The sequence below is a fragment of the Gavialis gangeticus genome, unplaced genomic scaffold (assembly GCF_001723915.1).
Source record: "Gavialis gangeticus isolate Ggan-Ray unplaced genomic scaffold, GavGan_comp1, whole genome shotgun sequence".
Lineage (NCBI taxonomy): Eukaryota > Metazoa > Chordata > Crocodylia > Gavialidae > Gavialis > Gavialis gangeticus.
The window spans coordinates 54,010,679-54,026,600 of NW_017729032.1; the positions used below are offsets into that span (position 1 = coordinate 54,010,679).

General features: G+C 46.2%; 1 protein-coding gene across 1 annotated transcript in view; it reads left to right on the top strand.

Moving 5' to 3' along the window:
* LOC109302237 (neurobeachin) overlaps positions 1-15,922 on the top strand; it is a 564,850-nt gene that overhangs the window by 358,937 nt on the left and 189,991 nt on the right. The window contains exon 24 of the mRNA XM_019523799.1: positions 1,551-1,704. Within this exon, the coding sequence (XP_019379344.1) occupies positions 1,551-1,704 (154 nt within the window). The remainder of the gene's footprint in view (positions 1-1,550; positions 1,705-15,922) is intronic.

The window sequence follows — 15,922 nt, forward strand, 5'->3', positions numbered from 1 at the left end:
TGTGTAGCTTGCCCCCTCCCCCCTTATCTTCTGCTCTGGCTCCAATCCCTGCAGTCCTGGCCTGGCCAGGGCTGGAGCTGCTGTCACTTTTCCCTGACCCGGCCAGGCTGGGCTAGTGCTGCAGCTGACTGTCTTGGATGAGTAGAGATGCAGCAGAAGGTAAGGGGAGGTAGGGGGTGGGTGATCAGGGAGTGGGAGGTAGATACAAGTATAGGGAGGAAAGTAGGGGGTGAAGAGACAGGCATATGTGGGGGGGAGGGGGGAGACCCAGGGGTCAAGGTGAGGCACAGGCATGGGGGGACAAGGGGTGAAGGGGCAGGCTGCAGGAGGGAGCAGGGTGTTGGGGAAGTAGGGAGTTTGGGGGGTAGGCACAGACATGTGGCAGGGGTTTCATGGTAGAGGACAGGCCCAGGACTGGTACAGGCAGAGGGGGAGTAGTAAGGGGCAAGGAGAGCATGCAAGGAAGACAAGGGATGGATGAGGGTCTGGTCTCTCACCAAAGCAGTGGGGAAGATAAATTTAGATGACCTTCCACTAATTAGATTCTGTATATGGAAAATGATAATACATTTATAATTCCCCCCACAAAAAAACTAAGTAAAGGGGGGGTGTTTTAAATTTGAGGTCATCCTGGATTTTGGTAAATGTGGTAGTTTGAGTTTACTATTCTGGAAGGCAAGGTAGAGGTGCACATTAGAGAGCAAATTAATCATAGGTATGTAAGCTTTTGAGAGTCCCAACTCACTTCATCATAAGTACTGTTTTGGGTTATTTCATGATTCCTTTCTAGTGTCCCAATATTCCATTTGCTTAATTAATATGTTGTATAATGAAAGGAAGGACATGCATATATGATTCGTAGGTCATGGTTTCCTAAACTTTTTCATAGTGCGTTTTGATTGTATGACTGTTCCATAGAAACCTTTCTACTTATTTGTAATCATAGTCAGTATTTACTGGTGGCATTTATATCTATTGCAAGTGTGTAACTTTAACGTAGGCAGATATTTATGTGCATTTATCTGTCTTTTAATGGGATCTAGCAGGTGGAAATGAGGAAAAGCCGTGACTAATTCACTGATCAATTCTCTGCTGATCACCAACAAATACTTTGTAAATCACCGATTGGCTAACATAGTTCTAAAAATATGACTTTCTTATATGTGTACTTTAAAAAAAAAAAAAAGAAGAAAAAGCTTCTTTAAAATAAAGTGTAGTTAAATAACATTAAAAGTTCTGTTACCCTTATTCATTTTGAATAATACCGTATGTCATTAGTAGTCTCATTGGTTTCAACACAGCTGTGTGGATAAGGATTGTCCAGTCTTGGGCTCTTTAAACATATACTAATCTGGATATGAAATTAAAACCACTAAGTTGGTATTTTAGGCCAGCTTCCCTTAATTTTTTAATATCTGTTACACTTGAGCTTTTGCAAAGACAATCACATGCAACTAATAAAAATTAAAATTGTGGCTTCAAAGACTAGGTATCTGACTTTTAAAACAAAGGTTGTTTTAATATTTATATGTATTTCTCTGTTTTTGCAGTCACTCTACAAAGTCTGTAATGGACTTTGTCAATAGCAATGAAAATATTATTTTTGTACACAACACGATCCACCTCATTTCCCAGATGGTAGACAATATTATCATAGCTTGTGGAGGAATTTTACCACTGTTGTCTGCAGCCACATCTCCAACTGTAAGTACAATATTTCCATCTAGTGGTCATGTTAGAAATTGCTTTAAAGAATAAGAAGTCTTTGTATCCAATTTTTTGTAGTAGCTTAAAATACAATTAATTTCTTCCAGAAACTTTAACTATATGAACAAAAACTCTTAAGGGTCAACACATGGAATGCTTATAAATAATTTGTATTTGAAATGTTATCTTTTACTGGATAGCACTAGTTAGAAATAACAGTAGTGTTTTAAATGTTATATGGTGTTACAGAATAAGTAGTTAGAAAGACAAGGATCTTACAAATAGGGTACTCTGTTAAAACTTTGTGGAAGGCATTCTCCTTGCCCACATCAGTATATTTTTGTTTTATTTTGTTTATGGGATTGTCCAGCTACTGAGATTCTTGGAAATCCATAGGTTTTGTCAAATGAAGATAATACTATTGCGATACATAGTACTTAGCATGCAAACATAAGATCTCATGACCCTGGCTCAAACAATTGATGGGTACATACTGTACCCATATTATTTGTACCATCTAAAATGCCAGGTAGATGTGTTTTATTTGAAGTGATCAAAAACAAATATCATTCAAAGATGCTCTTCTTAATCACATGAGTGGCATCATATGTGTAAAAAAAAAACAACAACAAAAAAACAAACAAACAAAAAAAACCAAAAACCAAAAAAAACCAACCCCCCCCAAACCAACAACAACCCCCTACCAAGATTTTCTAGAATATTATATGCAATACAAGCTTACAAAACGTTCATGACACAAGGAAAACCCCATCAACACATCTTAAAATGAAAGGCCACAAAGACACTTTTTTCAAAACCAGTTCATCAGGTATTGTTTGAAAATAAAGATGCTTTGTGTAGAATTTTGTTTTATAAAATATATAAAACAGTCATGGTTTGAATTAGTTCCTTAGATGGAATTATGATGCTCTTGGCATCTCTAGCTTTTTTATCCTGATTTATGAAAGTAGAGAACTGTTTTATAGTATAATAACCCTATAATTCACAGTTGCCCTTTTATTTATCCTGGATAATACATGTGCATCTGTTATAGTCCTATAAAGTACCTATATATTTTGTATAGTATTACATTTTTAAATTGTAGTAATTGGGCTTACAAAAATTAAAAGCAATTTTGTTCTCGGACCATATTAAGTTGTATTCAAGTGTTTAAACTTATCCTTTTAGAATAGTAAAAGGAAAAAGAATTTGTACTAATTGATTTAAAAAGTTAGTAACTGATGTCAAATTGTAAAATGATTATATTTTATGGAACTAAAAAATAGATTTCTACATGTACCATTTTTCCAAGCGTGTAGGAAGAAAGATAAGATGAAAGGAATGTGGTTTAATTAGGCCACAACTTTATTAATTTAACTTGTCAGAAACTATCCAGTAATAACTTGTACGGTATAGGTCATGATTCTTTCTTTAATTGTTTCCACCTGGTGTATCAACAGTACCCTTCCTCAACAGCTGGTTTCCAGCCTGCTGCTGCACCACGCCATCCTCTTCTGAGGGCTGGGGAAAAGGGTTTTCCTGTTAATCAAAACTAAAACATCTTGCAGCTTTGAAGAAAGTTCTGTATACATGGACTGCAATATAGAAGTGGGGCTTTTTGGTGGGGGAAAATTAGCACTTCGACTACCTTGATATAGTTGCGTAGTCAGTTGGTACTGATGCTATCAGAGATGATATAGCTGGAAGCTAAATCAAGTAGCACTGAATAAAAAGTGGGAGGGCAGCAGTTGTTCTGAGTAATAGAGAAAGGCAACCATGGAGACAAGGGAGGTTTAAAAAGTAGTCATAATAAAGACTTTAAAAAGAAGTAGGCATATAGGTAAGGGAATCTATATGGAGGTGGATCTGAGTCTTGCTTCCATGTGTTAGCACATCCACAATTTGTAGGTCACATTAGATGTCCACACATCATAGTAGTAATGCAGTTAATTCACTTATGTGTATTATTTCATTTCTTCTTAAGTTTATTTCTCAACCTTCCAGTTAATTTTTATGAAAGCATGTGTTTTATTCCTAATTAAAGACTATCCATGGGCCATTTTGCAGTTTTACCGAAGTATCACCACCTGTCTTCTTTCATGTAATTCAGTTCAATTTCACATGGCATACTGGCCTTAATTTCCACCCCCATGAAACTGTGCCATTGTATCTGGTTCATAATTCATCATATACTTTACTGTTCCATATTGAACCAGAAGGTACAGTTAATTATTAACTTTATAAATAATTAACAGGACTGTCATGCTACCTGATCATTATGTAACCCGGGTATACGGAAGGATGTGCCCCGTCCTTAATTGGATGGGATAGGTGGGCAGGCAACAGTGCTGAGAGGGATGCTGTGACTCAGGTACAGATCCCTCTATTCTCTATAGAGCCACACCACACAAAGTGTTCTTAATTATATACAGAATTTATTTAACATATAAAGAATTATATACAACTATATACATATATATACATACATCTCACAGCAATAGATAATATTAGAGAAAATTAACCACTATACATTCTTATACATACACATACTTATAACTATATTCAGGAATGGGGTTCCATGGGGTATGCTTTGAGAGCGGCCCTCTTACCTAGGACCCCAAGATCCTTAAGGTAAGCCACTAGGACCATAGGGTGATCCTGTGTGGGCCTCCAGCAAGTAAGTACCAGATTCCCAGTATAATACTCAACAAATTAAACAACAAGAAAAATAGACTCCAATAAAAAATAGCAACCTTAAAATTAGTTACTAGCTAAAATCTAACACAATTCACACAGTACAACCAGTTTACAAAGTATTTGGTGCAGCTCCCCATTGTTGTAGGATACACACTCACCCAGTTATCTAAAAGGAGGGGGGTGAGGGCTCCCTTTTCTTCAACCCCTCCCCTGCGAAGCCCCCATTCCCTGAACTCATGCTTGTCCTGAGTGGGGATGTGGTAGGCTTGTTTTCCCCCTGTGTGGACTCGGTTGCTGCTCCGGCATGCTGCAGGGGTTCCTTCTTTGTTGTACACCGGTTTCCAGCCCTGGGCACCTCCAAGGCTCCGCCTTCTGTCGAGGTGAGGGGTGGGGCTCGGACCACCTTTTCTGGGCCAAGAGCTGTGTTAGTTTGGCCTGCTGTTAGTGAAATGTCACTGACCGTGGCTTATGCCATCAGATTGTGCTATGGACTTCTTAGTTCCCTCATAAAATCAGTTACAGTTTTTTTTTCCTTAAGAACCTGATCTTGCACTGATATTTATTGTTATGAGTCCTGTTTTGAAAATTATTTTCCCCTTGTTTCAAACTTCCATTTATGAAAAGGGGAGGAGGCACTTTTTCACTCAGCTACATCCCATGAGCAGAGCAGCAGCTAAGCACTAAAAGCTTGAAATTAATTTAAGCTCTGAGCAGAGAAAAGCTAATAGAACAGTTAATAAAGCTTTTAACTAGATCAGGGATATCAGACTCATTCAGTTTCACAGGCTGGATGAGAGTTGCTGGCCTGGTCTGCAGGACAGATCGGGTTGTGTCAGAGCCAGGGCTCAGGGCCAGTCCAACAGGCTCACCAATGCCCACTGTGCTGGCCCACTGAAGTGCATGCAGGACATCAGCTGCTTAAGTTGGAACCAGTGCTGCGGACAATGCACATGGCCCAGGGGGCTGACAAGGGATACATGCTATATGCGACACCCTGCTGGACCAGCCCTGCTGCACACTGGTTCCAGGGGCTGTTTGGGATTGGGTGCTAGGCCATCCATGTGTGTCAAAATCAGCACATATGGTTGGGGTGCACCCCATGCCACCTCTGCCTGCAGTGTCCATGGCTCAGGGTCCAACTTGTGCACTGTCTGTGGTACAAGCCGTGGAGCAGGGTCAGCCTGTGGTGCACAGGCTGGACCAGCCACATATCTTATGCATATGCAGCATAGGGGGATGGTATGGGGTATGCTGCATGCCATGCTGTGCTAGACTGACCCAATCCAGATCAGCCCCACAGCCAGTGCACAAGGCCAGTTCAACAGCTGTACCAGCTCCCTGTGCCACATGCAGTGCTTGTGATGCTGGGTCCAGCCCGCACACCAGACCAACTCTGCACACGGTATGCAGTGCACAGGATTAATCTGAGACCGATAGGCCAGATCATATGGCTCCAAAGGCCAGATCCAGCCCATGGACCAGCTTTTTGACCCCCTGAAACTAGATTTTTTTTCAAAATATTGGAAAACATTTTCTTTCTTGTTTTGCCTTCATGCACTAAATACAATGTTCTGTTTTTCTGCCCTTCTACAAAAATACCCAGCACTTTAAATTTTTATAAGGGAAGTGAGTGTTTAAAATATTTTCTTGGGAATATGGGGCTCAGAAAGATTCTTTCAAAGTTGGAAATTGTACTGAGGTTGAGGCTGTCCTGTGCTAAATAGAAAACCCTAGGGACCTTCCTGTCCTATCAGTTAATGGAAGAAAAAATTCTCATCTGAAAAGAACTAACGTATGTGTAAATGGAATGTGCATAACACTCAAAATATTGCATGGGATTTTTGTTGCCTCTTTTAACGTGTATAAACAAATGTATTGGGCATAAGGCCAATTCAGGGAGGCAGGATCGTGGTCTAAAATGAATGCATCCATGATGAAAGGAAAAATTTAAGAAAAGAAATTGTTTTCCCCATGTCTAAAATCCTAAATTGGGTTGTTTTATTTAAAATAAATCCTATTCCCTGCCTTTATTTGCTACTAATAATTTAATTAAATTATTAGGGGTCATTTTTCATTCATGAAAGCAGACTGTTGGCATCAGTGCTTTGAAATATTTGTTTTAGAATAGCTTTCTTACATGTAGTTTGAATACTTTTAAAAATAATTATAGGCAGGGCTGGCAACAACACTTGTTATTAAGATTGTGACCCTTCATTATAAGGCCATGATTTCAGTTGCTTTTAATTTTGACAAATTTTGTTGGGTATCTGCCTCAAACTACTTATGTTCAAGCAGACATTGAGTGAAACTTCTAGGGGGGTTGAAGGAAAGGACTGAGAGTGGATGAGTCAAAGGGAGGATACTGAGGGCTAGTGATTAGAAGGAAAAAGGTGAGGGGGAAAGGAAACAGCTCTAACAAGGTACAGGAGGTAGGGGGATGTGACTGCTTGAGCTGAGAGGCTGGAATGAGGAAACACTGAGGTTGGGTCAGGATCTAGGGAGTGAGATGAGACCTTGGCAAAATTAAAGCCAGGGATCAAGGTATGATTCAATGGTGTTACTGGAGGCCGGAGTAGAAGAAAGAGAAAGGCAGAATGAGGAATTAAGATGGGAAAGCAGGACTAGCTAAGCAAGAAGCCTGAGGTGAGAAGCCATATAAATAGAAATTGGGACTGTGGCAAAGAACCAAAGTGGGGGAAGAGACAAAACTGAGATTGGAGGGTATAGGGAGGGAGCCAAGTTTGAAATAAATAGGTAGGAAAAACTTGTGCCTGTTTAGAGCTTGTCTACATAAAGGATGCCAACTTAATTCATTAATCCATTAGCTCATGTGACAAATGCTTATAGTTTGTATGGAAGAGGTCTGTGTAATGGATCTAAAAGTTCCATCTCTGCTCAGGCTAGTGTCAGTTTGATGTTTCTGATTTTTTTGAGAAGTTTACTTTTTTTTCTTCTGCGCAGTTTCCTATATTAAGTGATTGTTGAAGTAAAACATTCAAAATAAGGTAGTGTCGCATTGCTTTTAACCATACCCCCCCACACACTTATGCAATGTGATGCAAACTTTAGTTACATGATTGAATACAATTTTTCCCCTCAGGATTCTTGTTTTTTCAGGATAAAAGGAAGCTAACTGTTTTTTAATGCAAAAGTGGGGAGGGATTGAATGATTGAGGAAGCAGACTGAAGGAACTGGGGCTAGAAATAGACATCGCCAAATGAGTTTGAGGTTGTGGGTGCAGCCTGACCAGCAGAGCCCCGGTCACTCTGGAGCAGGGGCAACACTTCGCCTAAGTGATGGAGAAGCACATGCCAGGACCCTTACCTTCATATGTACTATGCTTCCAGCCATTCACCCACCCTCCCTGCCTTCCTGCCACCCTTTCAACTTTCCATGAAACCTCTTGGAGCCAGAGCCTCAACCACCCATGGACACTGAAATCCCATGGGCACTGCCACAGACCATGGGCAAACTTTCCTGGTCCTCTTCCACCAGCCAAACCTGGGCACACACTGGAGAGCATGGGGAGATGATGGATCTCATTGTCATGTGGGGTAAAGAAGAGATCCAGTACCAGCTCCAGAAAAGACATTGCAACAGGAATGCCTTCAAGTGCATTGCCCAGAAGATGCGGGTACAGGGCCAAAACATAGACTGAGTACAGTGCCACACCAAAACCAAGGTGATGAGGAGTGAGTATCACCGTGTGCTTGACACCAACAACAGGTTTGAGGGCCAGAGGAAGATTGTGTCCTTTTATGAGGAGCTGTCCCACTTCCTAGCCAAGGATGAAGTGCTTCAACACCCAATACACCTATGGCACTGCTGGGCAGCAGAAAGAGCTGCTGGCAAGCATCCCTCTGGGGGAGAGTAAGGTGCAGAAAGACCATGGGACAGCAGGACAACAGAGTGCCCAGGAGCAGATCCCCAGGAGCCACAGGGCAAGAGCACAGCTGCAGAGCTCTGGCACATTGTTGGTGGTCCCTACATCATCTCAGGATATGGGAGCCGAGATGCACTTGCACCTGGAAGTGTGCTCCTCAGACATCTTGGCTGTGGCAAACAATATGGGTTACGGCACACAAGAGGAAGGGGAGAGCTGTAATGCTACAGACATTGGGACCCAGTCTGAGCATGTGCCCTTAACTTCACAGGAGTTCCCCTGATGCTGGACTTCAGCCTACAGACTGCACCTGAGTTTACAGGCCCCAGGACCCCATTGCCTATGCAGGGGCTTCAGCTGTTTTGGACCCACTCTTCTGACACCTGACTGCCCTCCTCGTAGAGATACAGAGAGTGTACTTGGCCCCCCACTACCAGCACAGTGGCACTGTAGAAACACAACCCGCAGAACCCATGGCCAGCCCTTCCCCCCCACTTCTCCTGAAGACTCAGGCCCTGAGCAAGGACATCATGCAGCATGGAAGGGTACAGTTCACCCCTGCTCCATGCTACCAAGATGGGGACCCAGGCCTGAGAGAAGTGGGGTGCCCCTTGGGGTAGGGCAGGAGGGGAAAAGACAGAGGAGTGGGGGAACCGCAGGCCCTACAGACCACTCGTATAGTCTCAGTCATCTCTAAGGGCATTGTGGCCAAGAAGCCCAGAAGGGTTGGGGTGTGGGGAATGGGGACTGTTGTGGGAATAGTGGGGCATGGAGGGAGGGTGATTCCATCCACCCTGCCTGCTCACAGCATGCTACTCCAGGCTGCTGCATGTTGCAGAGGTTTCTGTTTTTCAGCACAGAGCAGAGCCATGACCTCATCCCTTCTCTTTCTCCTCCAAACCTCTCCCCTCCCTCCCATCCCCAAGAGCAGCCAGGACACCAGGTCTCTTCCCTACCTTGCTCTCAACCATTTAGCTGCCGATGTCCCATTCAATGGGAACATAAATCTACTTAATTGACACTTCCCTGCCCTATCTGTCAGGACCATACTGAGAAGGTGGGAGCAGCCAGCTTTACCGTAGCTGTCCTGAGCAGTCACGCAGAACCTCCTGCCTCCTTCCCCCAAGCAGGCACAGAAAGGCACTTAAAGCATTTATTAAATTCTCCAGGCAAACTATAAAAAGCAGTTACAACTGCGGGTGCCCAGTGCCCCACCCTGGTTTGCATCACCACAAGCCCAGTCAACAGATATGCATAAGAAACACCTACAAGTGCAGTACAGCAGGAATGAGGAAAATTTCCCCTTGCAAAAAACCGTGGCATGGTGAGCCTTGGTCCATGGACTCTTCCCTGGGGTGACAGGAATACCGGACCTCATGGAGGGGGATTCCTGGATGGCAGTTGAAGGGAAATGCTCCATACTAGGAGATGCTGGGGGGGGCGGTGAGGGGGTGCCAGGGCAGGAGATGTGGCACATGGGAGCTGTTGACCCATGATACAAGGAGGCAGGAAGGCATCCAGCAGGGCCTGCTTCAGAGAGCAGCAGTGGGCAAGGGGAGCAGGACTGGGCTGCCCAAGACCCAAAGGCAGGACCATCAGAGACACTGCCCCTGGTCCAGGGCTAACTCACTATCCACTGACCAGTGGCAGTTGCCCTGTATGCACAAGCCCCCCATGTAATTCTGGGCCATCCCCAAGAGGCACAGGAGCACTCAGAAGTTGGGGGAGAGCATACCCCACCAGCTTGCTGGGCCAGGGTGTCAGTAGGACAGCATCTGGTACCAGAATCCACCTGCCATGGCTTGTCCACCTGCCAGCCCTGGGAGCACTCCGAAATGGGTGGAGAGCATAGCCCACCAGCATGCTGGGCCAGGCTGTCACTAGGACAGGGTCTGGCACCAGAGTCATCTGCTGTGGCTTGTCCAACCACCAGCCCTGGGACTTGGGGGAGAGTTCTTCAGCTACCTGCAGCCCCACTCCTTCCCTCACCTCTGTGGGGGCAGGGAACAGCCTTGACAAGAATAGCCAGCCCTTGCACTCAGGCCAGCTGCATGATATGGACCATAGGTGTGGGTGAAGGCTGTGCATCTGGGGTCCTCGAAGGGTGAGACTGGGCCCCAGGGCAGGGGCCATGAGGGAGAGCCAGGGTACCACGGTGCCTGCCTTGGTGATGTCTCCCAAACCATAGCTTCCTAGCCAAGCAGCTGCCTCTGTGCTGCAGCTCTCTCAGATTGTCGGCCAGGATCTCACACCTCTCCAGCTCCTATGCAAAGAAGTCCCTCCTCTTCACTACCTACCCTAAAAGTAGGGTGCCTGGTCAAAAGCCCCAAACCGTGTGCATCCCCTCTGTGTTTGCTGAGTTCAGGACCTGCAGCATTCCCTCTTATTCAGCTCTCTTTCCCACTGCCCTTTGAGGTTCTTTTGCCTCTTTCCAGGGGCATACCATGGGTCTCTGGCATCTAGGGGCCAATGTTTGCATTTGTGCTCCCTGCCCCGGGGATGATCTGAGAAGGGTGTGGGCCTCCTCTCCCATCCCAAGGTGCTTCCATGAGGAAATTAACACCGCAGCACACCAGACATGGTAGGAGGGGCAGCAGCTGGAATTTCCAGGTGGAACAGCTGAAGAAATTTACAACCCACCAGGCAGGGAGGGGGAGTGGGCAAACTGCACACCAAACACGGGAGGTGCTGCAGCCTCTCCGCCCAGATCTGAAGTGCACGGCCCATGCCCAGGGGCCATGTCCCCCTCCGGCCCCCCCACCCTGTCAGTACACCACTGCCCCTTTCTCAATCCTCTCCCATCCTCTCCAAAAGTTTGCTGGTTTGCGTTAACTGGGAAAAGGGACCAAGTTTTACCACAGACAATATTCAACAAGTTTTCTTTATTAATCACACAAAAAGTTTGGCAGTTGCAACAGTTTAATAAACCGAGGCACATCTCTTCCTTGCACCACATTCCCAGGTGCTGGGGTTGCAGGGGGTGGGGGTAAGGAGGTTGGAGAGGGATAGAGGAAGGGAGCCAGTGCTCAAACAGCCTGGGTTGTGGGCAGTACTGCTTAGAATGCAGGGCCAGAGGAGCCCAGGGTGGGAGGCCCATGGTCTGGTGCCAGGGAATGGGCACTCGAAACCCTCTGGTCCTACCCATTCAGGGAGGGCTTCTGGTCCCTGTGGGTGAGGATGTAGTTGGCCAGGGCTTTGCAGATCCAAAGAGCCTGGTGCTTTACAGGCTGGAGCCCCAAAATCAGTGAGGGGTTCACCCTCTCCCCCCTTCCCTGTGCAACGTTCTTGCGCTGCCAGGCTTGCTGCTTGTGCAGTATGCTTGTGCTGCCATGTGCTGTGCCTTCTTGGCCCAGGTTTCATGGAAGACCTCCCCCCCGGTCTTGCAAGTATTGTGGAGGATGCACACAGCAACAGTGAATTGTCATGTTCTCCTCCAGGCATCCAAAGATGCATATCAAGCCAGTCCAGAGAGGTGATACTCCCCCTTTATGTGACATTGGTCAGGATGCAGTTGGAGTACTGTGTCCAGTACTGGGCGCCGCACTTTAAAAAGGATGTGGCCAGCCTAGAGAGAGTTCAGAGGAGGGCCACCTGTTTGGTGAGAGGGCAACAAGACAGGCCCTATGAAGAGAGACTGAGGGACCTGAACCTGTTCAGCCTCGTCAAGAGGAGGCTGAGGAGGGACCTGGTGGCTGCCTAGAAACTCATCAGGGGAGATCATCAGCCAATAGGAAGAGCCCTATTCTCCCCAGCACCACCTGGGGTGATGAGGAACAATGGTAATAAGCTGATGGAGAATAGGTTTAGGTTAGAGATTAGAAGGCAATATTTTACAGTTAACGTGGCCAGAATCTGGAACCAACTTCCTAAGGAAGTGGTCCTCACCCCTACCTTGGGTAAATTCAAAAAGAGGTTAGATGATCACCTGTCTAGGGTCTTGTGAACCTAGCATTCATTGCTGCCTGTGGCAGGGGGTAAGGGTAGATGATCTGTTCAGGTCCCTCCCTACTATGAAACTATGAAACTCCTTGTTCATCTCAAGCTACATGCTGAGAGCCCACCAGCACACCTTTAGGTGGCCAAAGATGCACTCCACCATCATGCAGCACCTGCTCAGGCAGTAGTTGAAGTAAACCTTCTGGGACCTTCAAGCAATCCAGATAAGTACTGACAACTCGAGGCACAGGCAGCATGACAGAAAAGTTGAGGCAGTTAGGGGAGAGCTCAGGTATCTTTGTGGGAATGTCAGAAGTATGGGAAATAAACAGGAGGAACTGGCACTCCTTCTGGTGGATGACAAATTCGATCTGATTGGGTTAACAGAGACCTGGTGGGATGACACACGATTGGGCAGTGAATATTGAGGGCTATAGGCTTTATAGGAAAGATCAAATTGGGAAGAGGGGAGGACGTGTGGCCCTCTGTTTGAAAGAGTGGTACCCCTCCCTGCAGGTCACAGCAGGGATGGGTCTCTTGAGACATTCTGGGTCAGGATACAAGGGGGATCAGGAGAGGAAGACCTGATGGTGGGAGTCTGCTACAGGCCCTCCTCCCAAGACAGGGAGGGCAATCAGGCATTCTTTGGAGAGCTGATTGAGGCAGCTGCACTAGAGACATGATTGTCATGGGTGACTGCAACTACCCTGACATCTGATGGGAGGACCACTCAACCATCTCCAGCAGGTCAGCCAACTTCTTGGCAACAATAGATGATTTGTTTCTGACACAGGTTGTGGAGGGGCCTACTAGGGGTAAGACCACTCTGGATTTAACACTGACCAAGGAGGAGGACATCATAGGCAACCTGAGGATTGGTGGTACTCTTGGCAACAGCGATCGCAACCTGATAAGGTTCACCATCCAGGGCAGAATGGGATACCAGTCAGCAGAACAGAAATCCTAGACTTCAGCAAGGCAGATTTTGGCAAACTCAAGAGGCTAGTTGGTGAGGCCCCCTGCAATGAGAAACTGAACAATTTGGGAGTCCAGTAATGGCGGTGCTTCCTTAATGAGGCAATTCTCAAGGCTCAAAAACCGGCCCTCTCCACACAGACAAAAAGTGGGAAAAGAGCCAAGAGACCCTCTGGTTCAACAGAGATATTAGGGAGCTATTGCAAAAGAAAGAGGAAGCATATAAGCAATGGAGGAATGGCTCAGCAACCAGAGAGGAATGCACCTGTATGGCCAGGGCCTGCACATACGAACCACGGAAAGCTAAGCCAGGCATGGAAATCAATCTGGCAACTGGTGTAAAAGACAACAAAAAGTCCTTCTACAGATACATAGGGGGCAAGAAAAAATCAGGATCCACTGTTGGACCCCTACTGAATACTCGGGCAGCCCACAGTTGATGTCTGCGAAAAGGCAGAACTCTTAAATAGATATTTCACGTCAGTATTCCTAAAATCAAGCGGGGGTCATTCACCTGACTGGAGGTCCAGGGAAAATCGAGACGACAACAGATTACATGTAATCGGCCCTGAACAGCTGGGGGACCTGCTACAAAACTTGGGCATTTTCAAGTCTGCTGGGCCAGACGACCTGCACCTGAGAGTCCTGAAGGAACTGGCTGAGCGTATAGCAGCATCACTGGCCAAGTTGTTTGAAGAGTCGTGGAACTCAGGAGGGAGTGGTCCTGGAGAACTGGAAGAGGGCCAACGTAGTGCCCATCTTTAAGAATGGGAAAAGGGATGACCCTGGAAACTACAAACTGGTCAGCCTGACTTTGGTCCTGGGTAAAATCTTTGAAAAATTTGTTAAGGAAACCATCAATTACAAGCTGGTAAACAATGAGATGTTAAGAAGCAACCAGCACAGCTCTGTTGAGGGTAGATCTTTCCTGATAAACCTAGTATCCTTCGATGACCTGGTAACTAGCTATCTGGATGAGGGGCATGAGGTTGACATAATTTACTTTGACTTCAGCAAAGCTTTTAATTCCATCTCCCATGAGATTCTCTCAACCAAACTGGAGGGTACTGGGCTAGACCAGTCTGCAGTGAGGTGGGTGGACAATTAGCTTAGAAGCCACTCCCAGAGAGTGGTAATAGATGGGAAGGCCTCATCCTGGGAGGTCATCTCCAGTGGTGTCCCCAAGGGATTGGTGCTTGGACCCATGTTCTTTAATGTATGTATTGATGACTTGGATGAGGTGGTGGAAAGCTCGATGATCAAGTTCACGGATGATAACAAGCTGGGGGGAAACACAGGCACATCAGAGGATAGGGTAAAGATCCAGGATGACCTTGACGGACTGGATTCATAGGCAGAAGAGGATCAGATGAGGTTTAACAGAGAGAAGTACAAGGTCCTTCATTTGGGTAAGAAGAACCCTCATCATAACTACATGATGGGTGGTGGTCCACTGGCTAGCACAGCATCTGAACGAGACCTGGGGGTTATGATTGACCAGAAGATGAACATGAGCCAACAGTGCAATGAGGTTGCCAGATAGGCAAATAGAACTCTGGCATGCATCAGCCAGTGTGTGGCCAGTAGATCCAGGGAGGTGCTACTCCCTCTCTATTTGGCATTGGTGAGGCCTCATCTGGATTACTATGTCCAGTTCTGTGCACTGCACTTCAGGAAGGATATGGATAAGCTTGAGTGGGTACAAAGAAGAGCCACCAGTATGGTTAAGGGCATGGAGGATCGGTCTTATGAGGAGAGAGAGATTCCAGGAACTGGGCCTGTTCAGTCTGAATAAGAGAAGGCTGAGAGATGACTTGATAGTCACTGACAAGTATGTCAGGGGTGAGCATCAAGATCTAAGGGAAGCAACTCTTCAGGAAGGTACCGCAAGGGAGGACGAGGATCAATGGGCATAAGTTAATAGAGAGTAAATTCAGGCCAGACATAAGAAAAAATTATCTGTAAAGGTCACCAGAATTTGGGACGCACTGCCAGCAGTGGTGGTGCAGTCACCCTCCTAGGTGTTCAAGATGAAACTGGATAGACATCTTGTCAGGCTTGTCTGAGCCCAATAACTTTCCTGCCTATGGCAGGGAACTGCAGTTGAGGATTTTACAGGTCCCTTCTGATTCTATAATTCTATGATCCAGCTGCCCTCCATAGATCTTCATCAGCCAAGGCAGGAGGGTGTGAGAAGAAGGGGGAATGACATCACTGGCTATGAAACTGGGGACCCCAGGAGTATAGTGCCCACTCTCCATCTTCCCAGGGAGCAGGGAGTTGTGGAGGATCTGGGTTTATGGGTGCTGCCCTCACAGCTAATAAAGATATGGATGAAGTGGCCTCTGGTCGAAAACCCTGTGCAGGATGACAGAGAAGTAGTCTTTGTGGTTGATGAATGCCTGGGTGGCCTGGCATAGGGATAGGGGTCTGGAGGGTACTGGGATCCCACACAATTGGGGAGGACCATGCAATGGAAGCCAATGACTGCCTCCTGTCAGTTGAAAAGGTGAATAAAGTGGTTAGACAGGACATCCTGGATGATCAGGCACACTTCCCATGCAAAACTGGTTGCTGACATAACAGTAACTGTTGGGGGTCTCCAGCTTCTTCTCCGGAGTGAGGGATGGCTGTATGCTGATATCCTAGTGCATGATGTTGTGGACTAGCTAGGTGATGACATCCATGAAGGTGGCCTGGCTCATGTGGAAGGTCTGGAGCCA